At 41.1% G+C, this 19,146-nt stretch overlaps 1 protein-coding gene across 4 annotated transcripts in view; it reads left to right on the top strand.

The window, feature by feature from the left end:
- Prosap (SH3 and multiple ankyrin repeat domains prosap) overlaps positions 1-19,146 on the top strand; it is a 324,904-nt gene that overhangs the window by 243,132 nt on the left and 62,626 nt on the right. For all 4 annotated transcript variants that reach the window (XM_019041269.2, XM_019041268.2, XM_019041265.2 and 1 more), the window contains one exon: positions 18,354-18,567. In XM_019041269.2, coding sequence (XP_018896814.2) covers positions 18,370-18,567 — 198 coding nt within the window. In that variant the 5' untranslated portion in view covers positions 18,354-18,369. The remainder of the gene's footprint in view (positions 1-18,353; positions 18,568-19,146) is intronic.

The raw sequence follows: 19,146 nt of genomic DNA, 5'->3' as shown, positions 1-19,146 counted from the left end.
GTGTGGAATCGGCGGTGATTGAAACGGCGGCTCCGAATTTTATTTGTTTAATGACGTATCGTCCGCCTGGGTCGCTGCCGTGAGGCCCCGCTCATTACTCCGACGCTGCGCTCGGTGGAAACACGACGATAATCATGACGATGACGATGATGATGACGGCACTCAAATCTCCTCTCGTCCACCCGGCCACCACCGCCGCTGCTCTGATTGATGCAGTAAATCACCGCGTTGCCAAAATTACTCGCCAAATTTCTGTCATGGAATATTGTTTCCTCTCCTTTTTCAAACATGCGTTCAGGCTCCTTTTCAGGGTGTTTACCGTCAGTAAAAACCGGAAAATATCTGAGAATTTTATTCCATTAGCAAACATTAGGAAAATATGAAGAAAATCAGGGAAATATCAAGAAAATCAGGAAAATATCATGAAAATTAGGAAAATATCAAGGAAATCGGTCATGGATCAGGAAATCCCGAGTGCGCCAAGCATTTTTCAGCTGCATGCAGTTCAGCACATATGTACAAAAGTAAAACGTTTATTTTAATGCACCAAAGATGTTGGTTTGCAAAGTCGAACAAGTGTCAATTTACTGGAAAAATCAGGAAAATTCAGTTAAAATTTTGGTAAAAATCAGGAAAGTCTGGAAAATCTGGAATGAAGCTCTAGGAGATACCCTGTCTTTATCTGGAGCTATGATAGTTTTAAGGCGAATCTGCACTGGAAGCAAACAAATCACTAGGTAGCCAACAAATTATTCGAAATTACTGGTTCTACCCAAAATGTTTTTCCAAAAGGGATCGACTACACCCAGAAGTACATTTCAGCTAAATTTCTTAACGAATTCTTTTCTGGAAATTATTCGAAATTACTGGTTCTACCCAAAATGTTTTTCCAAAAGGGATCGACTACACCCAGAAGTACATTTCAGCTAAATTTCTTAACGAATTCTTTTTCCTAGCGATTTCTTTCGAATTTTTTACACTATACAAAAGTTGAAATTATGCAAACAAGAAATATTGCATTCGACTTGCACCCAGGCATCCGGCCCTGAGATGTATTTCTTGCAATACATCTGCCGATTTTTTCTCACCTGATGAAAAAATGGCGCACAGTTTCGGCAACTGCGCGGTAATCAGTCGAGTTGAGGTCGTTAAAGAGCAACGTGAAATCTAGGAAGGATGATAAAATGCGCTCCCCCGGTCCCCCTCCCACCGTGATCCTTTCCATCCGAGTATGAGGCATGCAAGTTCGCGCCAAAATGAGCCAATGAGCGGCGGTTTATGATCCTCGTGAAAGCCCGAACCGGCCGCGGCTGTAACGAGAAGCCAAAATATTTTAATTAGTCCAGTGACGTATGACCTATCAACGACCGACACTTCTCCCAGCAGCGTCGATCCAACGTAATTTCGCCAGCGCCTACTTGGAAGTTTCCATCTGCGTGCGAACGGAAAGTTTTTCCGTTTGGAACTTTTGCAAAAGTTCAATAATACGCCACACCGGTAGTTTAGGGGGTTTTTTTAATACTTCGGAATAAAAACACATTGGATCTAGAGTCCAAACTCTTGAAAACATTGACAAGAAAAAATACTCTTGATTTAATCAGATTTTTGCTTAAATCAAAAGGAAATCTGCTTAAATTAAGCGGCTTGGTTCTTGATTTAAGCTAGATTCTGATTGAATCAAGAGTCCTTTTTCTTGTCGATGTTTTTAAGAGTCTGGACTCTAGATCCAATGTGTTTTTTTTCCAGCGTAGATCGTATTCGATAGTTGTTTGATGTATCGTTTGGTTCAAAACAACAGAACACAAACTCAAACAAAAATTTTAGGATTTTAGTCGGAAAAGCTGAAAATGAGAAAATTCCTAGCGATTTCACTTTTCATGGCCATTTTATACTCATAAGAAACAAAAATCTATTACAAAAAATCCATTCCCTCAGATTACTCGGCTGAGTATTATTTTCGGGGCTATGTTTACATATTGAACCAATCGATATCTATACAATCTCACCTGTTTGATGTATCGAATACCATCTACGAGGACCGCTCAAGAAAAAAAGGACGTTAGTTCTCGTACTCTGATCAAAAGAAGTGTGTTCTTGTGTTACTTCTGGTTAGTATACGAAGTGAAACACAAACAAATACAAATTTTGTGTTGATTTTGGTACACTTTGCGATGAATTTAGAGCAGAAAACAATGAAGAGACTGGGAAAATGCATTCCTTCGATTGCGACGGTGGTATGCACCACTCGTTTTTTTTTTTTATTAAATTTCGCCATGAAAACTAGCTGGCAATTTTTCTTGAAATTGTCAACCAAAGGCTAAGGGTATTTCGTGTTTTACTTTCCGTAACCAAACTTTAGTGTTGAAATTTCTCTCCGTAAAGGCGAAGCTCAGTAGAGCAATTTTTATCTAGTCGGGTCGAAAAATCGGCTTTTGCGATTGCCACAAAAAGCTAGCTCTTCACAGTTTTCTAAAGAATTAAGCATCGTAGATTTTGTTTTTTGCTGTCTTTCAATCGAAGCTTTTACCATCAAAGTGCGCTCTCGAACTTTTGAAGTCAGTTCTCAATTTAAATATTCCACCCAAACACCCAATACATTTGGAAGTTAAGGCAACATTGTTCGAAAGAAACTCGAAAAACTTTGAGTAACTTTTGAGCTTTGCTCCTTTTTAAGCCGACTGACAATGGCCTCCGAGGTTGAAAATTCGAAAGGGCGGAGCAGGGAAGAGGAAAAGCACAGCTTACTTGAGCCCGTCCAGCCCAACTTTCGAAACTTAATCTCATTATGCCGAAGTCGATAAAAGTTAGTACGCGTAAAAACCGAACAAGACATCATTTTCCCCGTTGTTTCCACGACCAGATTCTTCGATTATAAAAAGTCCATGAATCGGGATACTATTTGTTTCGGCGTCGCGCAATTAACGTGGCCTCTCCGACTTCTTTAACTTCAACTTTTAATATGTTTTCCTCCTTTTTATGATCCCGCACCATTTTATCCGACCATTCAAGTTCCGCTCCAAGTTCGATCTTTTATTTTTTTAGGCTCCCCCCTTGATTTTGTCCTTTTTTACATGTTTCCGTTTTGATTGGGGTTTAACGATCAACATTGGCGTAGTTTAGATGGAATTTTCAAAATGGGAACAATCCCTCTCGATTAAACCGCCCGGAAAACCGTCACTAATTTTAAAGTTCTATCAGAGAATTTATAACCCTTATGCCCCAGCCGGGTCATTTGGGTTCGAGGCTTGCTAAAGACTCGTGCCCTGCGGATTGTATGAATGTACGGAGTCGGTACGTTCAAGCTTTAGATATACCTAGGTCTGAAAATGCATCCCTAAAAAAAAAAAAATTAAAACCTTAAATTGAAAAAAAGAAGAAAAACATCGAGTGTCGGGGAATTTGTTTTGACTACTACCTCTAGAAATTCTAAGCCGTGTCAAATTCACCCGAACGTCTCCTCAGGGGGTTTCAATGTCGGTACCCGAGCTGTAGATGAACATTTGCCAGTATATCCTAAAAAAAAAAAATATCAGATATCAAATTTTGAAAAAAAGGGAGAAAACCGAGTAGGTACATCCTTGTAAAGAAATAATCAGACGTCAAATTGAAAAAAAGGGGGAAAAATCGAGTGCCATAAAGACAGGAGACTTATTTGGACCTCTTTTTTAAAATTTTCTCCTGTATGTGAGTGACACTTCATTGGAAGCATTGAATAGAGAATTGCGAGTTCACGTCCAGCGGTATCGCGCCTTTAATTTTACAGACGCAACACGGACATCCATCAAGCACGAATAGTTGTATCTCTGCGCCGTCATCAACGCGCAAGTTTTATTGAAGGGTCTACTTCGGCGTGTGTTAGTTTCCGTTTGTCATATTTGTGGTGGCGCTTTAGGGGCTATACGTGAGCATCTCAGGCAAAGATCGGAGAGACGTAATCTAGTCTCTCTTTTCAATTTTTTTTCCGAATCTGAGTGACACCATTGACAGCGTAGAGCGGAGCAGCGAGAGTTCACGCCTCGCGTCATCGCGCCTTCAATTTTGCAGACGCAACGCGGACATCCATCAAGCATGAATAGTTGTATCTCCGCGCCGTTCTCAGCGCGCTACCTGTCCCTCGCTATAATACTTCCTTACTGTGTTGGTTCCGTTTGTTTTACTTGTGGTATTGCTTCAAGGGCTACGTGAGCAACACTACCAAAGATAGAGACGTAATCCGGTCTTTGTTCTCTACTTTTCTCCCGAATCTGAGTGACTTATAATTGACAGCATAGAGCGCAGTACTGCGATTTCACGTCTCTTGACGTAGTTAGTAAGGTTTTTAAGTAAATATACTATTTGCCAGTGGAAATTTTGCAACGATGCAATGAGATGCTTGGAAGACAAGTGGGATAAGTGCGGTTTTTGAGAAAAAATAAGGTTTCATTGATTTTAACCACAATTAGTCCTAAAATATATTCTGTCAAAAATTCACCTCTATCCTATTTTTATGCATCAATAAGTGAGATAGAACTTTCTTTGGAACTTTCTTTCGGCCGTACGGCTCTATGAAATTTTGAAACTTTAAACACGTATATCTTGAAATATCAAAAACTCCTCGTCATCCAAGCCCCTCAAAATGGACTGTATTTTGTAATCAGGAACCATAGTTTCTGGTTCATCCGTAAAAACACTACTTTGCATAAGAAAATTGATAGTACATACGTTCTTTCTAAACTGACAATGAGCCAGAAATTGCAGTTACGTTTCTTCATCTGGGAGACGACGCATCGGTATCTCTTGCGGCTCTGCGGGTCGATTCTTGAATCGTTATTGAAAAACCTCGATCGATAACAATCGATTTTTTTCCATTTGAAGTCGTGGTAAAGAATCGATTATCAAGGTGGTCGTCGCAAACACCCTGTTTATCGATCCATTTCCATAGGTTTAAAGGACAGATCAATCGATAAATCGCAAAGCACGCCACGCCACGAGGCAAATATTTGAACGGACCGATTTTCCTCAAGCCGGGTCCGAAAATAACCCTCAACACCGTGTGCTTTATTCTCTACTGCCGTGCTAAGGAAAAATGCCGTATCAACCTTCAGGCTTTGCCAAATTCATTTGATAAAAAACGAATTTCCTGGTGTACTTACGAATATTTCTCTTCCAATTTTTCGGATAATTTGTCCGTAATTTCTCCTAAAGTTCCTAAAAATTTCAAGGAAAAATATTCATAACTTACCTCAAAAATAAACGTTATATCGTAGGAAATTTGGTAACTGTCGAATGTTCATACGGCGTTCTTCCCAAGCAAGGCAGTCTATGCCGCGATATATCGTCGCCTGGCTGACAAAAAAGCGTAACTGCAATCCGCAATGAACCCTGTCCTCCGTACAGTTTCATGCTTTTCCGGGCTCATCCCATATATTACGTTGTTTTGTCAGCCAATCGACGATATCATGACGCTGAACGGAGGGAGTCCCGCGGGGCCCGGATTCCAGAGCGCGAAGGGATGACCCCGGACCCTCCTCCACGCTTCCTCGCCGCACAATGGATCGAGTCAACGGGAAACGTCGGACAAAAATTAGAAATCTTTAGACGCTTATAACCACGTCTATTCGAAACTTCGAGGTTCTAAAAGTGGTTTCATTGTTTTTTTCGTAAAATTTTCTGCTGCCAGCACCCCTTGAAATGGAGATGTTGCATGTGTGAGGAATTTGCGATTTGACTGTTGATTCTTAGGTAAAAGTTCGTGAAAAACACGATGGTGCCACTGGTTTTCTCTCAATTCAACCCCCAAGCTCAAAAAAGCTCTCAAGTTGAGGCCAAAATGGAGGGGATATCCCACGCTATTCTGAGAGTCCACCTCTACATCAAGACAAACTTCCCATGCAAAGATAGGGAGCAAATACATTGACAGGGCTGCCACTTTATTTGGGGACGCTAAAACTGAAAACACGGCATCAATGCTAATGTATTTGCTCCCTATCTTTGCATGGCGAGTTTGTCTTGATGTAGACGTGGACTCTCAGGGTAGGGTGGAATATCCCCTCCATTACGCCCTCAACTTGAGAGCTATTTTTGAGCTTGGGAGTTGATTTTAGAGAAAACCAGTGGTACCATTGTGTTTCTCGCGAACTTTTACATAAGAATCAACAGTCAAATAGCTAATTCCTCACACATGCAACATTTCCATTTTAAAATGTGACGAATTAAACATCAAAACTTGCAGTTTTAGCCGAAAATTTCATGTCCGACTTCTCTGATCGACTCGATCCAGTGTGCGCCGCCTTCGTCCCTTCATCGTCCGAGGAAATCAGGGATATTGATTGGATGGGAACAGGGGACACTCCGTCATTCCTGTACGAGGGCAGCGAATGCGTCATCGGTCCCTCGGTACCGCGACGTCTCATACTTTCAACACCACGTACTTCAATCATATCGGTTTATCGATAATATCGATTTTTCGACAGCGCAAACTGCTATGGTTTCAAGTCTCAACGCGACTGCTCAACTTCGATAAAATCGATGTATCGATGAAGAGTCATACTTTCCGAAGTCATACTGCGGATCTGGGGGGGAGGGGGGAGTAAAGGCCTACCTCCCTCCCTGTTAGCCGCAAAATAAAAGAGAAAGAAGAATGGAAGAAAGAAAGAAGGAAGAACACCTATATTTGATAATTTACATTCATGTCATGAGTAAATTGACTCAAACTGCATATCAGATGCTTTGAAATTTCAATTTCTTTTTTTTGTGGGGGGTGGTCCCCGGACTTCCATTACGCCCCCCCCCCCCCCCGGATTGAAGTGTTTGTATCCGCCCATGCATACTGCTGAATTTTACTCGAGGTTTGCAAAAATTTTCGTGTTTAAACATACGTTAAAGATCTCCTTGGATCCTCCTTGATCACAATGTGAAGCAGATGGGGCCTCCTTAAGAAGGAGCTGTTTAAAGAAAATTCATGAATACAACCCAAAAATTGGTTTTTCTCTCCTTCTTTTTTTTCTGATCTTGAAGAGATTTTACCAACCGTGGCATTATTATGCGTGCAAAGCCCTAACCAAACAAATATACATGCAAAAAGGCTCCTATACCGCCGTGCTGGAGAAAAAAACTTTATGGACATTTGAGGGTTGCCAACTTTCCTTGAATGAAACGTGAATTTATGAGGAAAGTTATGCATATTCTTTCTTAACATTTTCAGATATTTTACATTGAATTGCAAACAAAACTGCCTGAAAATTTTGAAGAAAAATGTTCACAATTTTCCAGTAAATTCGTTTTTTTATCGAAGCCGAGCCAAACATAAATATGTGCAAAAGGGCCCCTGTACTGCCGTGCTGAGGGAAAACGCCGCAAGAAAATTCAATGGTTGCCAAATTTCCCTGGATGAAACGTGAATTCATGAGTAAAGTTATGCGTATTTTTTCTTGAAATCTCAAGATATTTTAGATTCAATCGCGAACAAAACTGTCTGAAAATTTTGAAGAAAAATATTCACAATTTCCCAAGCAAATTCGTTTTCAATCGCAGAACACATGACAAAGTCTAGAGCTCTTACGGCGTTTTCCCTTAGCACGACTGTATATATCGTTCGTGGGGGGGGGGGGGTGGAGGGTGAAAACGTGGGAGTTTTCCGGCGGTGCGTGCTGGACCCGAAGCCACGGAGACCCGTGAAAACAGAGGCGCGGTGAACCCGAGGGATGAGGCGAGGGGGCGGGTGGGGGAGGAGGTCGCCATGGTAACGAGGGACGCGGACCGGCGTGGCGAGGAAACATTGATCCCGAGTCTGTCCCTGCCTCCGCGGCGGGTCCCTCGGAGCCCTCAGCCTTCGCCTTCCCGTTTCCCGTTTCCTTCGCGCCCCACTTGACCCTTCCTCCGTCCAAATCGAGAAATCCCTTCGTCTGCCGGGATTGCCCGGGCCCCAGCCCGAAGGGACAGTCAGGGTTGCCACAGTCGGGGAATACCGGGAAATGTCAGGGAATTTTAAAAAGTCAGGGAAAATCGGGAAATGTCAGAGAAAATGATGAAAGTGTCAGGGAAAATGCCGTAAGTGTCAGAAAAATGCCGTCAGTGTCAAGGAAAATGACGAAAGTGTCAGGGAAAATGACGAAAGTGTCAGGGAAAATGACGAAAGTGTCGGAAAAATTGTAAATTTACCATCATTAGCTTTTTAGAGTGGGTTGGAGGTTTGGAACAACAAACTTGCCGAAAAACTATTTCAAATTATGTATTTTTCGCCTTATTGCATATTTCATTTGTTAGGGAATTTTACTCAAATGTGTCAGGGGAATCAGGAATAAGTCAGAAAAGTTCATTTTCTAAATTTTGTGGCATTCCTAAATGAAAAATACTGCGAACTCAGCTCATTAAGCACTCTCAGTTGGAACAATGTAATTTTTTCTTGTATATTCTTAGTGTAAATTTTGATTAAATCATGCCTCAAGAAAACATTGAAAAACCAAAGAAAATTCAGGGAAATGTTTGCTTAAAATCCAGGGGTCAGGTCCACAAGGGTTGGGGGTTTAGTGTATTTTCGTGAGGAAAGACAGCATATCTTATTTATTTATGTATTCTGTTACTTTTATTGAACAACCTTACTCCAGGTGCTTTGTAGCCAATAGTTGGTTTCGAGTCAAATAAATCCTACACGCATACTACTACTACACCACCATGCACAATTTCTGTAAGACCTGATGGCGCTTAGCATGTTTCGAGTTTCCATTCCTTATCGGCCCTTCCGCCGAAAACCACCTATCTACCATACCACCCTTTCACTCCCGTGAGTGGGGCTTGATTTATCGCCTTCCGAAGTTGATGGCTTCGTTTTCGTGTGTGGCGATCCTGGATTCAGACCGCATCAAGCAGAAAGGAACTAAGTCTCATCAACCACTGCCGCATTTCATCAGATATTTTATTGCATCACGGGAGAACGGTAGTGCACATTCTTTGGAAAATTTCAGAGGGTTTTTTCGGTCACATGGAGCGGACCCCCTGAAATTTTCAAAAGAATCTGAACAACCGTTCCTCTTGTGAAAAATAAATTACTTGATGAAGCTTGACAACGGGTGATGTCACTTGGTTCCTTTCTGCTTAGCGGAGATAATCTGGAAGAGCGGGTCGTAAAGCCGTTCTTGGCATTTTGACTCGAGATCGGCTCAGTTTAGCACTCTCCGATTTAACTGCCCCATAAATTATGCGCAAACCGTGGAAACTCCAAAGGAACGCTCCTTTTGTTTGTTTATTCCTGCTGTTTATTTCTAACTCCTGAAAACCGACAGTTGGTTGCCATTTGGTCATCCGCGTGGGGGCTTTTCCGAATGTTTACGAATGATGGAGATAATCAGTCGGGAGAAGGCTCAGCGTTGAGTACTTCAGAGCCCATGATCTATTTTTTGGAGGCAACAGCAACAACACATAATGGGGAGGAGTACACTGAAAAAAAAATTCTCGGCGTTTTTACCGGTTCGTTGGTACCTTTACCATCTCACTTTTTTTACCAATTATTGGTAATTTTACCAAGACAGACTGGTAAGCTTACCTAAAAACCAATATTTTTACTGTTTTACTCGGGTAAGAATACCTTTTTTATTGGTAATCAATTCCCGGTAACTTTGCCATTTTATCTCGGTAATTATACCACAGTCGATACCAAATATTGGCGTTTTTACCAAGGTCCAGTAAAATTACCGAGAAAGTCCAATAATTTTACCGAGATTTCTCGGTAAAATTAACAATTTCATAAATAGTAATTTTACCAAGAAAAAACTGGGATCAAATAGAACCCTGAATTCTTGGTAATTTTACCATTTTCTTAGTAAATACACCGAATTTTTTTTTTTTTTCCAGTGTATGTTACCCACAAAAACCGAAAATGTTCCTGACATGATTTAAAATAGAACGTATAGATATCCAACAAAGTGCTAACTACGTATCTCCTTTGCGGTATTTCAAAATTTCTGCTCCTATTTTATTTTTTCGAAGAAAAATAAGCCTTTTACGGCTTGTTTATATTATATAGCTGTATGTTTGCTCAACTTATAACTGGATGTTTGCTGTATTTTTTTCCTAAAAAATCAACCCCTTCAGAGATACAGCCCCTCAAAGTTCGAGCCAAAAAAAGTTTTTTTTGACAGTCATAAATGAATATGCATAAAAATTGGCACTTCCACGTTCTTACACTCGTTGAAAATTTTCTGACCTTAAGATTACCAAAACCATATTCCAAGGAGGGTTTTGGGGGAGGGGGAGGGGCTGTAACTCCGAAGGCAAAGGATACGTCACAGAAAAAAAAAAAATCTCGTTTTGCTCCCAATAATGTACTGTGGAAATATTCGCGTCCAAAGCGGCAGATACACATTGGAAAAAAAAACACATTGGATCTAGAGTCCAGACTCTTAAAAACATCGACAAGAAAAAATACTCTTGATTCAATAGGATTTTTGCTTAAATCAAGAACCAAGCCTCTTAATTTGAGCGGATTTCGTTTTGATTTAAGCTTATATCTGATTGAATCAAGAGTATGTTCTCTTGTCAATGTTTTCAAGAGTCTGGACTCGAGATCCAACGTGTTTTTTTCCCCAGTGCACCTGCGAGTTACAAGCTCTTGTTGAAAGTGAAACACAAATAGGAAAACAGGATTTCGATCGCTCGACGTCTACTATCGAAATCCTCTTTACCTCTTGATGTTTCACTTTTAACAAGCGCTTGTAACTCACTGGTGTCTGGGCCTTAACTTCGGGACACCCTGTGTAGACACCTCGGATGCAACTTGGGAAGCTGCGTGGTGCCCCAACACACGGTTCACGATCATTGACCGGGTTCTCACACACTGGATCCAATAACGGGGGCCCCCAATCGACCCGGGCCAAGGGGAGCGTGAGAGGGCGGGGGGTGTTAATGTATCGGGGGGGGGGGGGGGTGATCGTGAGGACGACGCCGACTCATTAGAGTCTCGCCGACCGATACTCCCGAAGGGCCACCGGTTCGCCCGGGGGGTCCCCCCCCCCCCCTGTCCAGCAGTAATGACCCCGCTCGGTGCATCGGTGCCCCATGCGACCGGAAGACGAGGCTCGGTTCCCGATGCACCCATCGCTCAACTTCCAACTTACGACTGCCCAGGAATGCACTCTCGTTAGATTTCCATTTTCGGCTTCCAGAGTCGGCGCCTGCGATGGCAAATCGCCCGGTTTTAGTTGCGGCATGCCGTAGAGAGAAAAGGAGGTGTTTGCATTTCGGGCATCTCGAACTTTTTTGATGGTGCAGGTCGGCACGGACGATTTTTATCGCCGATTTTCCTGGAAACGGTGTAGTTTATGGAAAAAAGTCATTCCATTTAAAGTGTTGGAAATTATATCATCGTTACGGTCCATTTTTCATACCTCAAATTCCGGATTTTTAGATTTCAGGTTTCATTTATGAATAAAGTGACTGCCATATTTCAATGTAGATTTTACCCCCAAAAAACTGCTATTTCAACCACCCCCGTGGTTAAAGTTACTTACAATAGTGGTTAAAGTAGCATAATTTCGTTCTAAAATCTTCGTTGAAATATTGCAGTCAATTTTTTTAGCAATTGAATTGTTATATCAGCAATTCAATTTTTTCCGTGTGGTCTTTGCGACCAGTGTTTCTTAGACGCCTCTAGAACGTCTTCCAAATTCCAGATGCCCTTGAAGCACGACACTTTCCGATGCAAATTGATACCAAAGTGTGAAACCACGTATCTCCGTATGCGGCTTTGCAGACTGCCTGTCATACATTATTTTTGCTGCCGAAAACCAGTCAACTTAATTTCCAGAAAACTTCACTGATTTTTCTGCTCTATTAGTAGAATCTTGCGTATTACTTTGAAGTTTTAAAGTGTGCTCGCTTCTCCTCGAAAAAAGAAAAGAGGAACGGTGATTTTGAGCGGTTACATGAACTGCGAGTACTATTTCACTTATATTTTGAAAAACTTATGAGCAGTATTCACAGTTTTTCAACAATTTATTTGAAGTACTGGAAGTACCCCTCCAAAGTTCTAAAACGATTTGAAAATTTTCCACCACTCTTTTATATTTTCGGATAAAGTCGTTAAAAAAATATTGTGTAATTCAGCTCATGACCTCACAACATATTTAGAATATCGATGACTGAAGTGCAAAACGATCTATCTCCGTTTGCGACGTTGCAGACTTCATCATCTTACCTGATCATACTTCATTTTTCATTTCAGAAACTACTCAGCGTAGCTTCTTGAAACTTCTTAGATTTTTTTTCTCAGTGAGCAGAATATTCTATCTAAATTCCAAACACCGGAACAAAAAAACACATTGGATCTAGAGTCCAGACTCTTAAAAACATCGACAAGAAAAAATACTCTTGATTCAATCAGAAGTAAGCTTAAATCAAGAACCAAGCCTCTTAATTTGAGCGGATTTCATTTTGATTTATAAGCTTAAATCTGATTGAATCAAGAGTCCTTTTTCTTGTCAATGTTTTCAAGAGTCTGCAGGACTCTAGATCCAATGTGTTTTTTTTTCCTAGTGTATCTTATCATACTCCATTTTTCATTTCAGAAACTACTCAGCGTAGCTTCTTGAAACTTCTTAGCTTTCTCTTCTCAGTGAGCAGAATATTCTATTTAAATTCCAAACTGTAAAATTGGGTTATGTCTCCTCGAAAAAATAAAGTAGATGCGGAGGTATTAAGCGCGATGGAGATACGTGGTTTCGCACTTCGGCCATCGAAATGTATTTTACATGCGGAAGCCATTTTAACTGCTCAAGTTCAAGTTTGTCAAAGGCAGTCGACTCCACTTTTGGCGTTAGTCGAAGCCGAATTACCATGAAATTATGTCACGCGCTCAAAATACGGCCGACGGCTTCCCGCAATGAAATTTAATTACCCTAACTCTGATTCACGTACGAGAGGTGAGAGGTGGCTAGCAATTCCATCGGTTCCGTCCTCTCGCACGCGGATTCATGTTTTATTTCTTTGTTTATTGTTCGAATTTTTATTTATTACTTTCTTGAACCCACTTTGTCAACGAAGAAGGATGTAATAAATGTAGAAATGGATCGCATATAGCCAAAAGGAACCACCGCACTGGAAAAAAAACACATTGGATCTTGAGTCCAGACTCTTAAAAACATCGACAAGAAAAAATACCCTCGATTCAATCAGATTTTATCTTAAATCAAGAACCAAGCCTCTTAATTTGAGCGGATTTCTTTTTGATTTAAGCTTAAATCTGATTGAATCAAGAGTCGTATTTCTTGTCCATGTTTTCAAGAGTCTGGACTCTAGATTCAATGTGTTTTTTTTTCCAGTGTATCCTTTAACAAATCCCGAAATTTTGGAACCTTTTTTGGAATCTTTTTTCTCCAATTTCTTAGACAATTTTGTTCGTATGTTGAACAGTCTGAACATTTCAAAGAAGAATAATCATAACTTTCTGCAAAAATGAACATTCTTTGGTAGGAAATTTGATAACATTTGAATGCTCAAACGGTGTTTTCCTCCGGTCGTAGGGCAGAACTTCAACCGGTACCATTCGAAAGCGCGCGAACTACACCGACTGTATTTCCCTCATAACGGGAATACATAGGGGTGAAAATTTCGTGATGAGTTCAGCAAAAGTCATCTTGATCGGATGAAAAAACAAAAAATGAATCGGAAGAAGTTATAAAAAGTTTTGTTCTAAGGTCGGAAAAGTCAGGGAACCCGGGAATTTTAGAATCGGCGCAAAGCAAAACACGTGAGAGGAAATTCAGGGAACTTGAAAATGAAGAAATTATGGAAACCCTGTATTCAAATCCTGATTTTCGGTTTCCCTTCGAGAAACGCTACAAAATATCCAGTTGAGAAGAGAGATGGGAATGGACATGACAATCTGCCTCGCCTCCAAGGAAAGTTTGAGACGTGAGGTAAGATTGAAAAGTTTGCAAGGAGAGTTTCCGAGGGGAGCGTTCAGAAAAGCTGTCTTTTGTAATTTTATTCGGCTGTCCATTCCGGCCCTCCATATTTCCCTCTTGTATTCCTTGGTGATGGACGTTTTATTCATGGTTTATTTATCTGAGCGCCGTATTGGGGACCTTTGTGAAGTGGTCGCTCAGGTTTTCTCCATCTCTTTCTTAAAGGAACCCATGCTTTTTTTTACACTCTTGTGACAGATCGAAGACGTTTTAAAAGCATTTAATATGAGAGCAGTAGAGCGAGCGTTTGGTGTTTTTTCATATCTTTATGGCCTTTATCAAGGCGAAGGAAACGTCAATATAAACACGCCAGTCGATAAAGTCCTGTCTCGTTACGTGTGTTTTGCCGGGTTTGTGTCGGCCATGTTGAATATTGCGTAACATCCTAGTAGTGCGTAAGGGTTGGATATAGCGTACTCCTTTTACCAAATGTTCACTTGTACCGTAGTATATCATCTTTAAAGCGAGAAACTTAAAGAAACGCACCTTCCTGAGGCAGATTGTGAAGTTCATGGAGTATTTTAGACTTTTTCGATGGGCTCATTGTGATTTTTGAACCATTCCTTATGATACAAAACTCTTCCTTTTTGCTCTATTTAAAGTTTGCAATAGGCCCATTTAACAGTAAAACTTCGGCAATAGATCCTTGCAAGTTGCAAGGCATTAAAATAACTTGCCACTACAAATAATACCAAGTGCAGAATCAAAATCTGCAACATTTTTTGTTTCTTATTTTAATTGTCTGTAGAGGCAAATCGTTTGAATTCCTTGCAAGGGTCTTCTTCCGAACTTATTCTGCTGCATTTCACTCGAGATTTGTTGAAATTGCCCTTTATGATGATACGTCAAACCTCCCTTGATTACAACGTAAACCAAAGTGGGCCTCCCAAGGGACGGGGGGGCTGTCTTAGAGAATATCACGAATACTGTCGCATGCTAAGGAAGAACGCCGTATATGAACATCCGAGAGTTGCCAAATTTTCCTGGAAAAAACATGTATTTTTGACAACATTCATGCATATTTTCCCTTGAAATTTTCAGATGTTTTAGCTTAAATTGCGTTTAAAATTATCTGAAATTTTTGGAAAATTATATTCACAATTTTTTCAGTAATTTCGGTTTTTATCGGAGGAAACTTAGCAACGTCCGAAGGCTCATACGGCGTTCCTCCTTAGCACGGTAGTGTTGAAAGGTATGCGAGTCGATATTTTACCTCTAGTGGGACAGAGACACAAGCAAGTGCACTAGAAAGAGAGGAAAGTAGTTGGAAATTATAGTTGAATTTTACGTACCTAATTTTTTCATCATTTTAAATGACAATAATCCATACCGAGCTAAAGAAACGCTGACTCCGCGAGTTTGAATATTAGATCCAAACACATCTGTGCAGCCAGCGCGGAACGTGTGTTAGCGCCTACAAGACTGCATGAATACTTCTCGCATTGCGCGTACTAAACGGAGGATACTTCACGCATTGCTCCTACTCTACCTCCTTAGCACGGCAGTATTGAAGAAGCAAAGATTCACGATGATGAGGTACCAGGAGCCGCCGTACAGTGGACCGAGGCAACAGGAGAGGTCGGACAAAATTTGGAAACTTTGAAAGATTATAACTCCGTTTATACAAAACTTTCAGCTTCGAAAAGTGGTTCCATTGGCTTTCTCGTGAAATTTTCTTCTGAAAGCACTCCTTACAACTTAAAATGTGACGAAATAAACATCAAAATTTGCAGTTTTAGTCAAAAACTCCATGTCCGACCTCTCTAATTGACTCGATCCACTGTGCGGCGGCTCCTGGTACCTCATCGTCTTGAATATTTGCTTCTTCAATACTGCTTTGCTAAGGAAGAACGCCGCATAAGCCTTTAGACGTTGCCAAGTTTCCACCGATAAAAACCGAAATTACTGAGAAAATTGTGAATATAATTTTCCGAAAATTTCAGATAATTTTGAACGCAATTCAAGCTACAACATCTGAAAAAAATAAAAAAAATAAAATAATAAAATTCGCAGTTTTAGTCAACTCCATGTCCGACCTCTCCTATTGACTCGATCCATTGTGCGCCGTGCTTTGTGCTTTCGTGGCAACAGCGTAAACTCCTCTCCGCGGCCGAACACCATCTGAGCTTTACCAAAGTAAAGTTTGCCCGTCTATTAAGGTGTAACTTTGAAAGGAGCTTCTTCTCTTGATTCGTTTTGATTCGCTCGAGAAATTATTCGAGGCCGTACTCAAACGTTTCTATTCGTCTCCTGCGTTCCTTTCATCTTCTCGCTCGGCGTAATGCGTATCCCCCGCGTTTCTAAGACTTTTTTAATCCTCTCTTTTTCCTCGCTTTAAAAGATGATACCACATACGCAGGTAGCTTCCTTCGGAAGCTTTTACTTATCCTGCCGTTCCATGGAAGAACGCTGGATGAACGTCTGTGCCTTGCCACATTTTTGCCCGTAAGAACTCGAATATCATAACAATTAATGTATTTCTTCGCAATAGCTTTAACTTTTTTTAAATTATCGATCTTATGTGAAAAAATTAATGTATATTCTTCCTGAACATTATTCCGGAATACTATACATAATGTAATGTAATTCATCTGATAATTTTTGAAGAACAATATTCTTTTCTTAATTTGGACGTATTTCCGCCAAACGGAACTACGTGCATGTATATTCTTCCTGAACATTATTCCGGAATACCATTCATAATGTAATGTAATTCATTTGATAATTTTTGAAGAACTATATTCTTTTCTTAATGTGGACGTATTTCCGCCAAACGGAACTACGAGGGGCGTTCAATAAGTAAGTATCCCCCCTCTCTAAAATCCATAAGAATGGACCAATTTTAAAAAACTTGGGCTCAAAATCTTCCTTAGGATATTTTAAGTTCAACGAAACAAACCGCAACAAAATCGGACCATGTGTGGCCGAACGCGAGCCGTTTGAACGCGCCGAGGTGCTCGACGCTCCCGCCGAATCCGCGAGGATTTGAAGTCCGCTACAGGAGAAGAGCTTCTCTGCCAAAGCCTTAGTCGTTCATCACTGACGAAAAATCAAAGAAATTTTTGTAGAATAAGGGGCTTACCTCACTTCTCCACATAACCAGCTCGATCCAAGCAAGTCTGATACTGAGACTAAGACTAAGAGAACAGCTTTTGGATGCCTCGTGCGTGGAAATCTTTCAGCTGACCGCGGATGAAAGAGTGGACGGCCTGTTTGACCTCTTCCACTGATTCAAAATTAACTCCTCCAAGTTCAGATTTCAGATACGATAATAAATAGCAAACCAGACCACCATTTATTCCCGTTCCTGAAATCTGAACTTGGAGGAGTTAATTTTGAATCAGTGGAAGAGGTCAAACAAGCCGTCCACTCTTTCATCCGCGGTCAGCTGAAAGACTTCCACGCACGAGGCATCCAAAAGCTGTTCTCTTAGTCTTAGTCTCAGTATCAGACTTGCTTGGATCGAGCTGGTTATGTGGAGAAGTGAGGTAAGCCCCTATTCTACAAAAATTTCTTTGATTTTTCGTCAGTGATGAACGACTAAGGCTTTGGCAGAGAAGCTCTTCTCCTGTAGCGGACTTCAAATCCTCGCGGATTCGGCGGGAGCGTCGAGCACCTCGGCGCGTTCAAACGGCTCGCGTTCGGCCGCACATGGTCAGATTTTGTTGCGGTTTGTTTCGTTGAACTCAAAATATCCTAAGGAAGATTTTGAGCCCAAGTTTTTTAAAATTTGTCCATTCTTATGGATTTTAGAGAGGGGGGATACTTACTTATTGAACGCCCCTCGTATGTAAATTAGGAGGTGAGCCCTGTTGTGCACACATTCTTATGGGTCTCAGGGCTCTGTTTTAATGTATAAAGTTCCGTCTGACAGAAATACGTCTGTTTGATGTTGAACAATCTATTTTTATTTCACCATATGTATGTTGCTACATCGATATCGATCAGTTTCAACCGACATGGATCGACTGAAAAATGTAAACGTGAATCGATCACCAAATTATCCAAAAACCAGTATCAATTTGATCGACATGAATCGACCGGAAAAAAACGTGAACCGATCGACCCGGTTTCAATCGTCGAAATTCGAGTTTGTCAATCGATTCACAGGTTTTTCGATCAATTTACGGGTTTATCAAGCGATTCACGAGTATGTCGATCGATTAACGGGGCTTCCGATCAATTTTCGGGTTTATCAAGCGATTCACGAGTATGTCGATCGATTAACGGGTTTTATCGACCGGTTCACGGATTTTTCGATTGATTCACTGATGTTGTCGATCGGTGTACATGTTTATCTTTCGATCAATTCATGTCGATCGAATCCATACCCTCCTTATACATCATTTTAATAAATGGTATGAGGGCAATAGTCAAGACTTGAATGCACTGACGGTGGTATCTGTTGTGTTGCAGGAGCTGCTAGTATGTCATGGATGAGGTGAGGGAGGAGTGTCGAGGGGGTAGCGTGGGAGGAGGGGGAGGGGGGAGTAGGAGCTCCCCACTCGAGGACGGCTATCTCCTCTTCCGCATCCACGTGCCGGAACTCAACATCCAGAAATGCCTCCAGTTCCCCAAGGACCAGTTCATCTGGAACATGAAACAGCAAGTCCTCGCCTCCTTGCCCAAGGTAAGCTCAACCGCCGCCCCTGCTTCATGCTCCACCCCGTATTATTGAGCAATGCTCCACGGCCGAATTTGTGAATTATGTAAACTAGCACGAATGAAAACCCCTCTAGTCACGGTTGCCATTGCCACCAGTGTTCGAAACTCACAGGCGCCAACGCGCCAAATGCGCCTATAAAAAATCGGTCATGGCGCCTAAAAAATGAAGGCTTTGCGCCAACATGGCCCCTAAAATGCCTCTTAAAAATCTGAATTTTCATGTTCGGTGATTGTTCGAAATTTTCAGCACTACAAGTGAAAGCTTTTTCTGTTCTTCACGATTTAATCCTTAGTGCTTTTGTCTTTACCCAAGTTACAGCAGCAGAAAACCGGGAAATGTCAGGGAAAATGGCGAATATGATGAAAATGTCAGGGAGAATTTTTTAAATCACCTTCATTTGCTTTCTAGAATGGATTTGACGTTTCGAACAACAAAATTTTCTTTTTCGTAGGTTTAAATGGAAGTGCCAATGATACATCGCAAAACACGCCACGCCACTGATACATTTCGCTCCGCATATTTTTCGGGGGTTTTTGTGCACCA

The sequence above is a fragment of the Bemisia tabaci genome, chromosome 9 (assembly GCF_918797505.1).
Source record: "Bemisia tabaci chromosome 9, PGI_BMITA_v3".
In the NCBI taxonomy this organism is placed as follows: domain Eukaryota; kingdom Metazoa; phylum Arthropoda; class Insecta; order Hemiptera; family Aleyrodidae; genus Bemisia; species Bemisia tabaci.
This window is presented reverse-complemented; position numbering and strand designations above follow the sequence as displayed.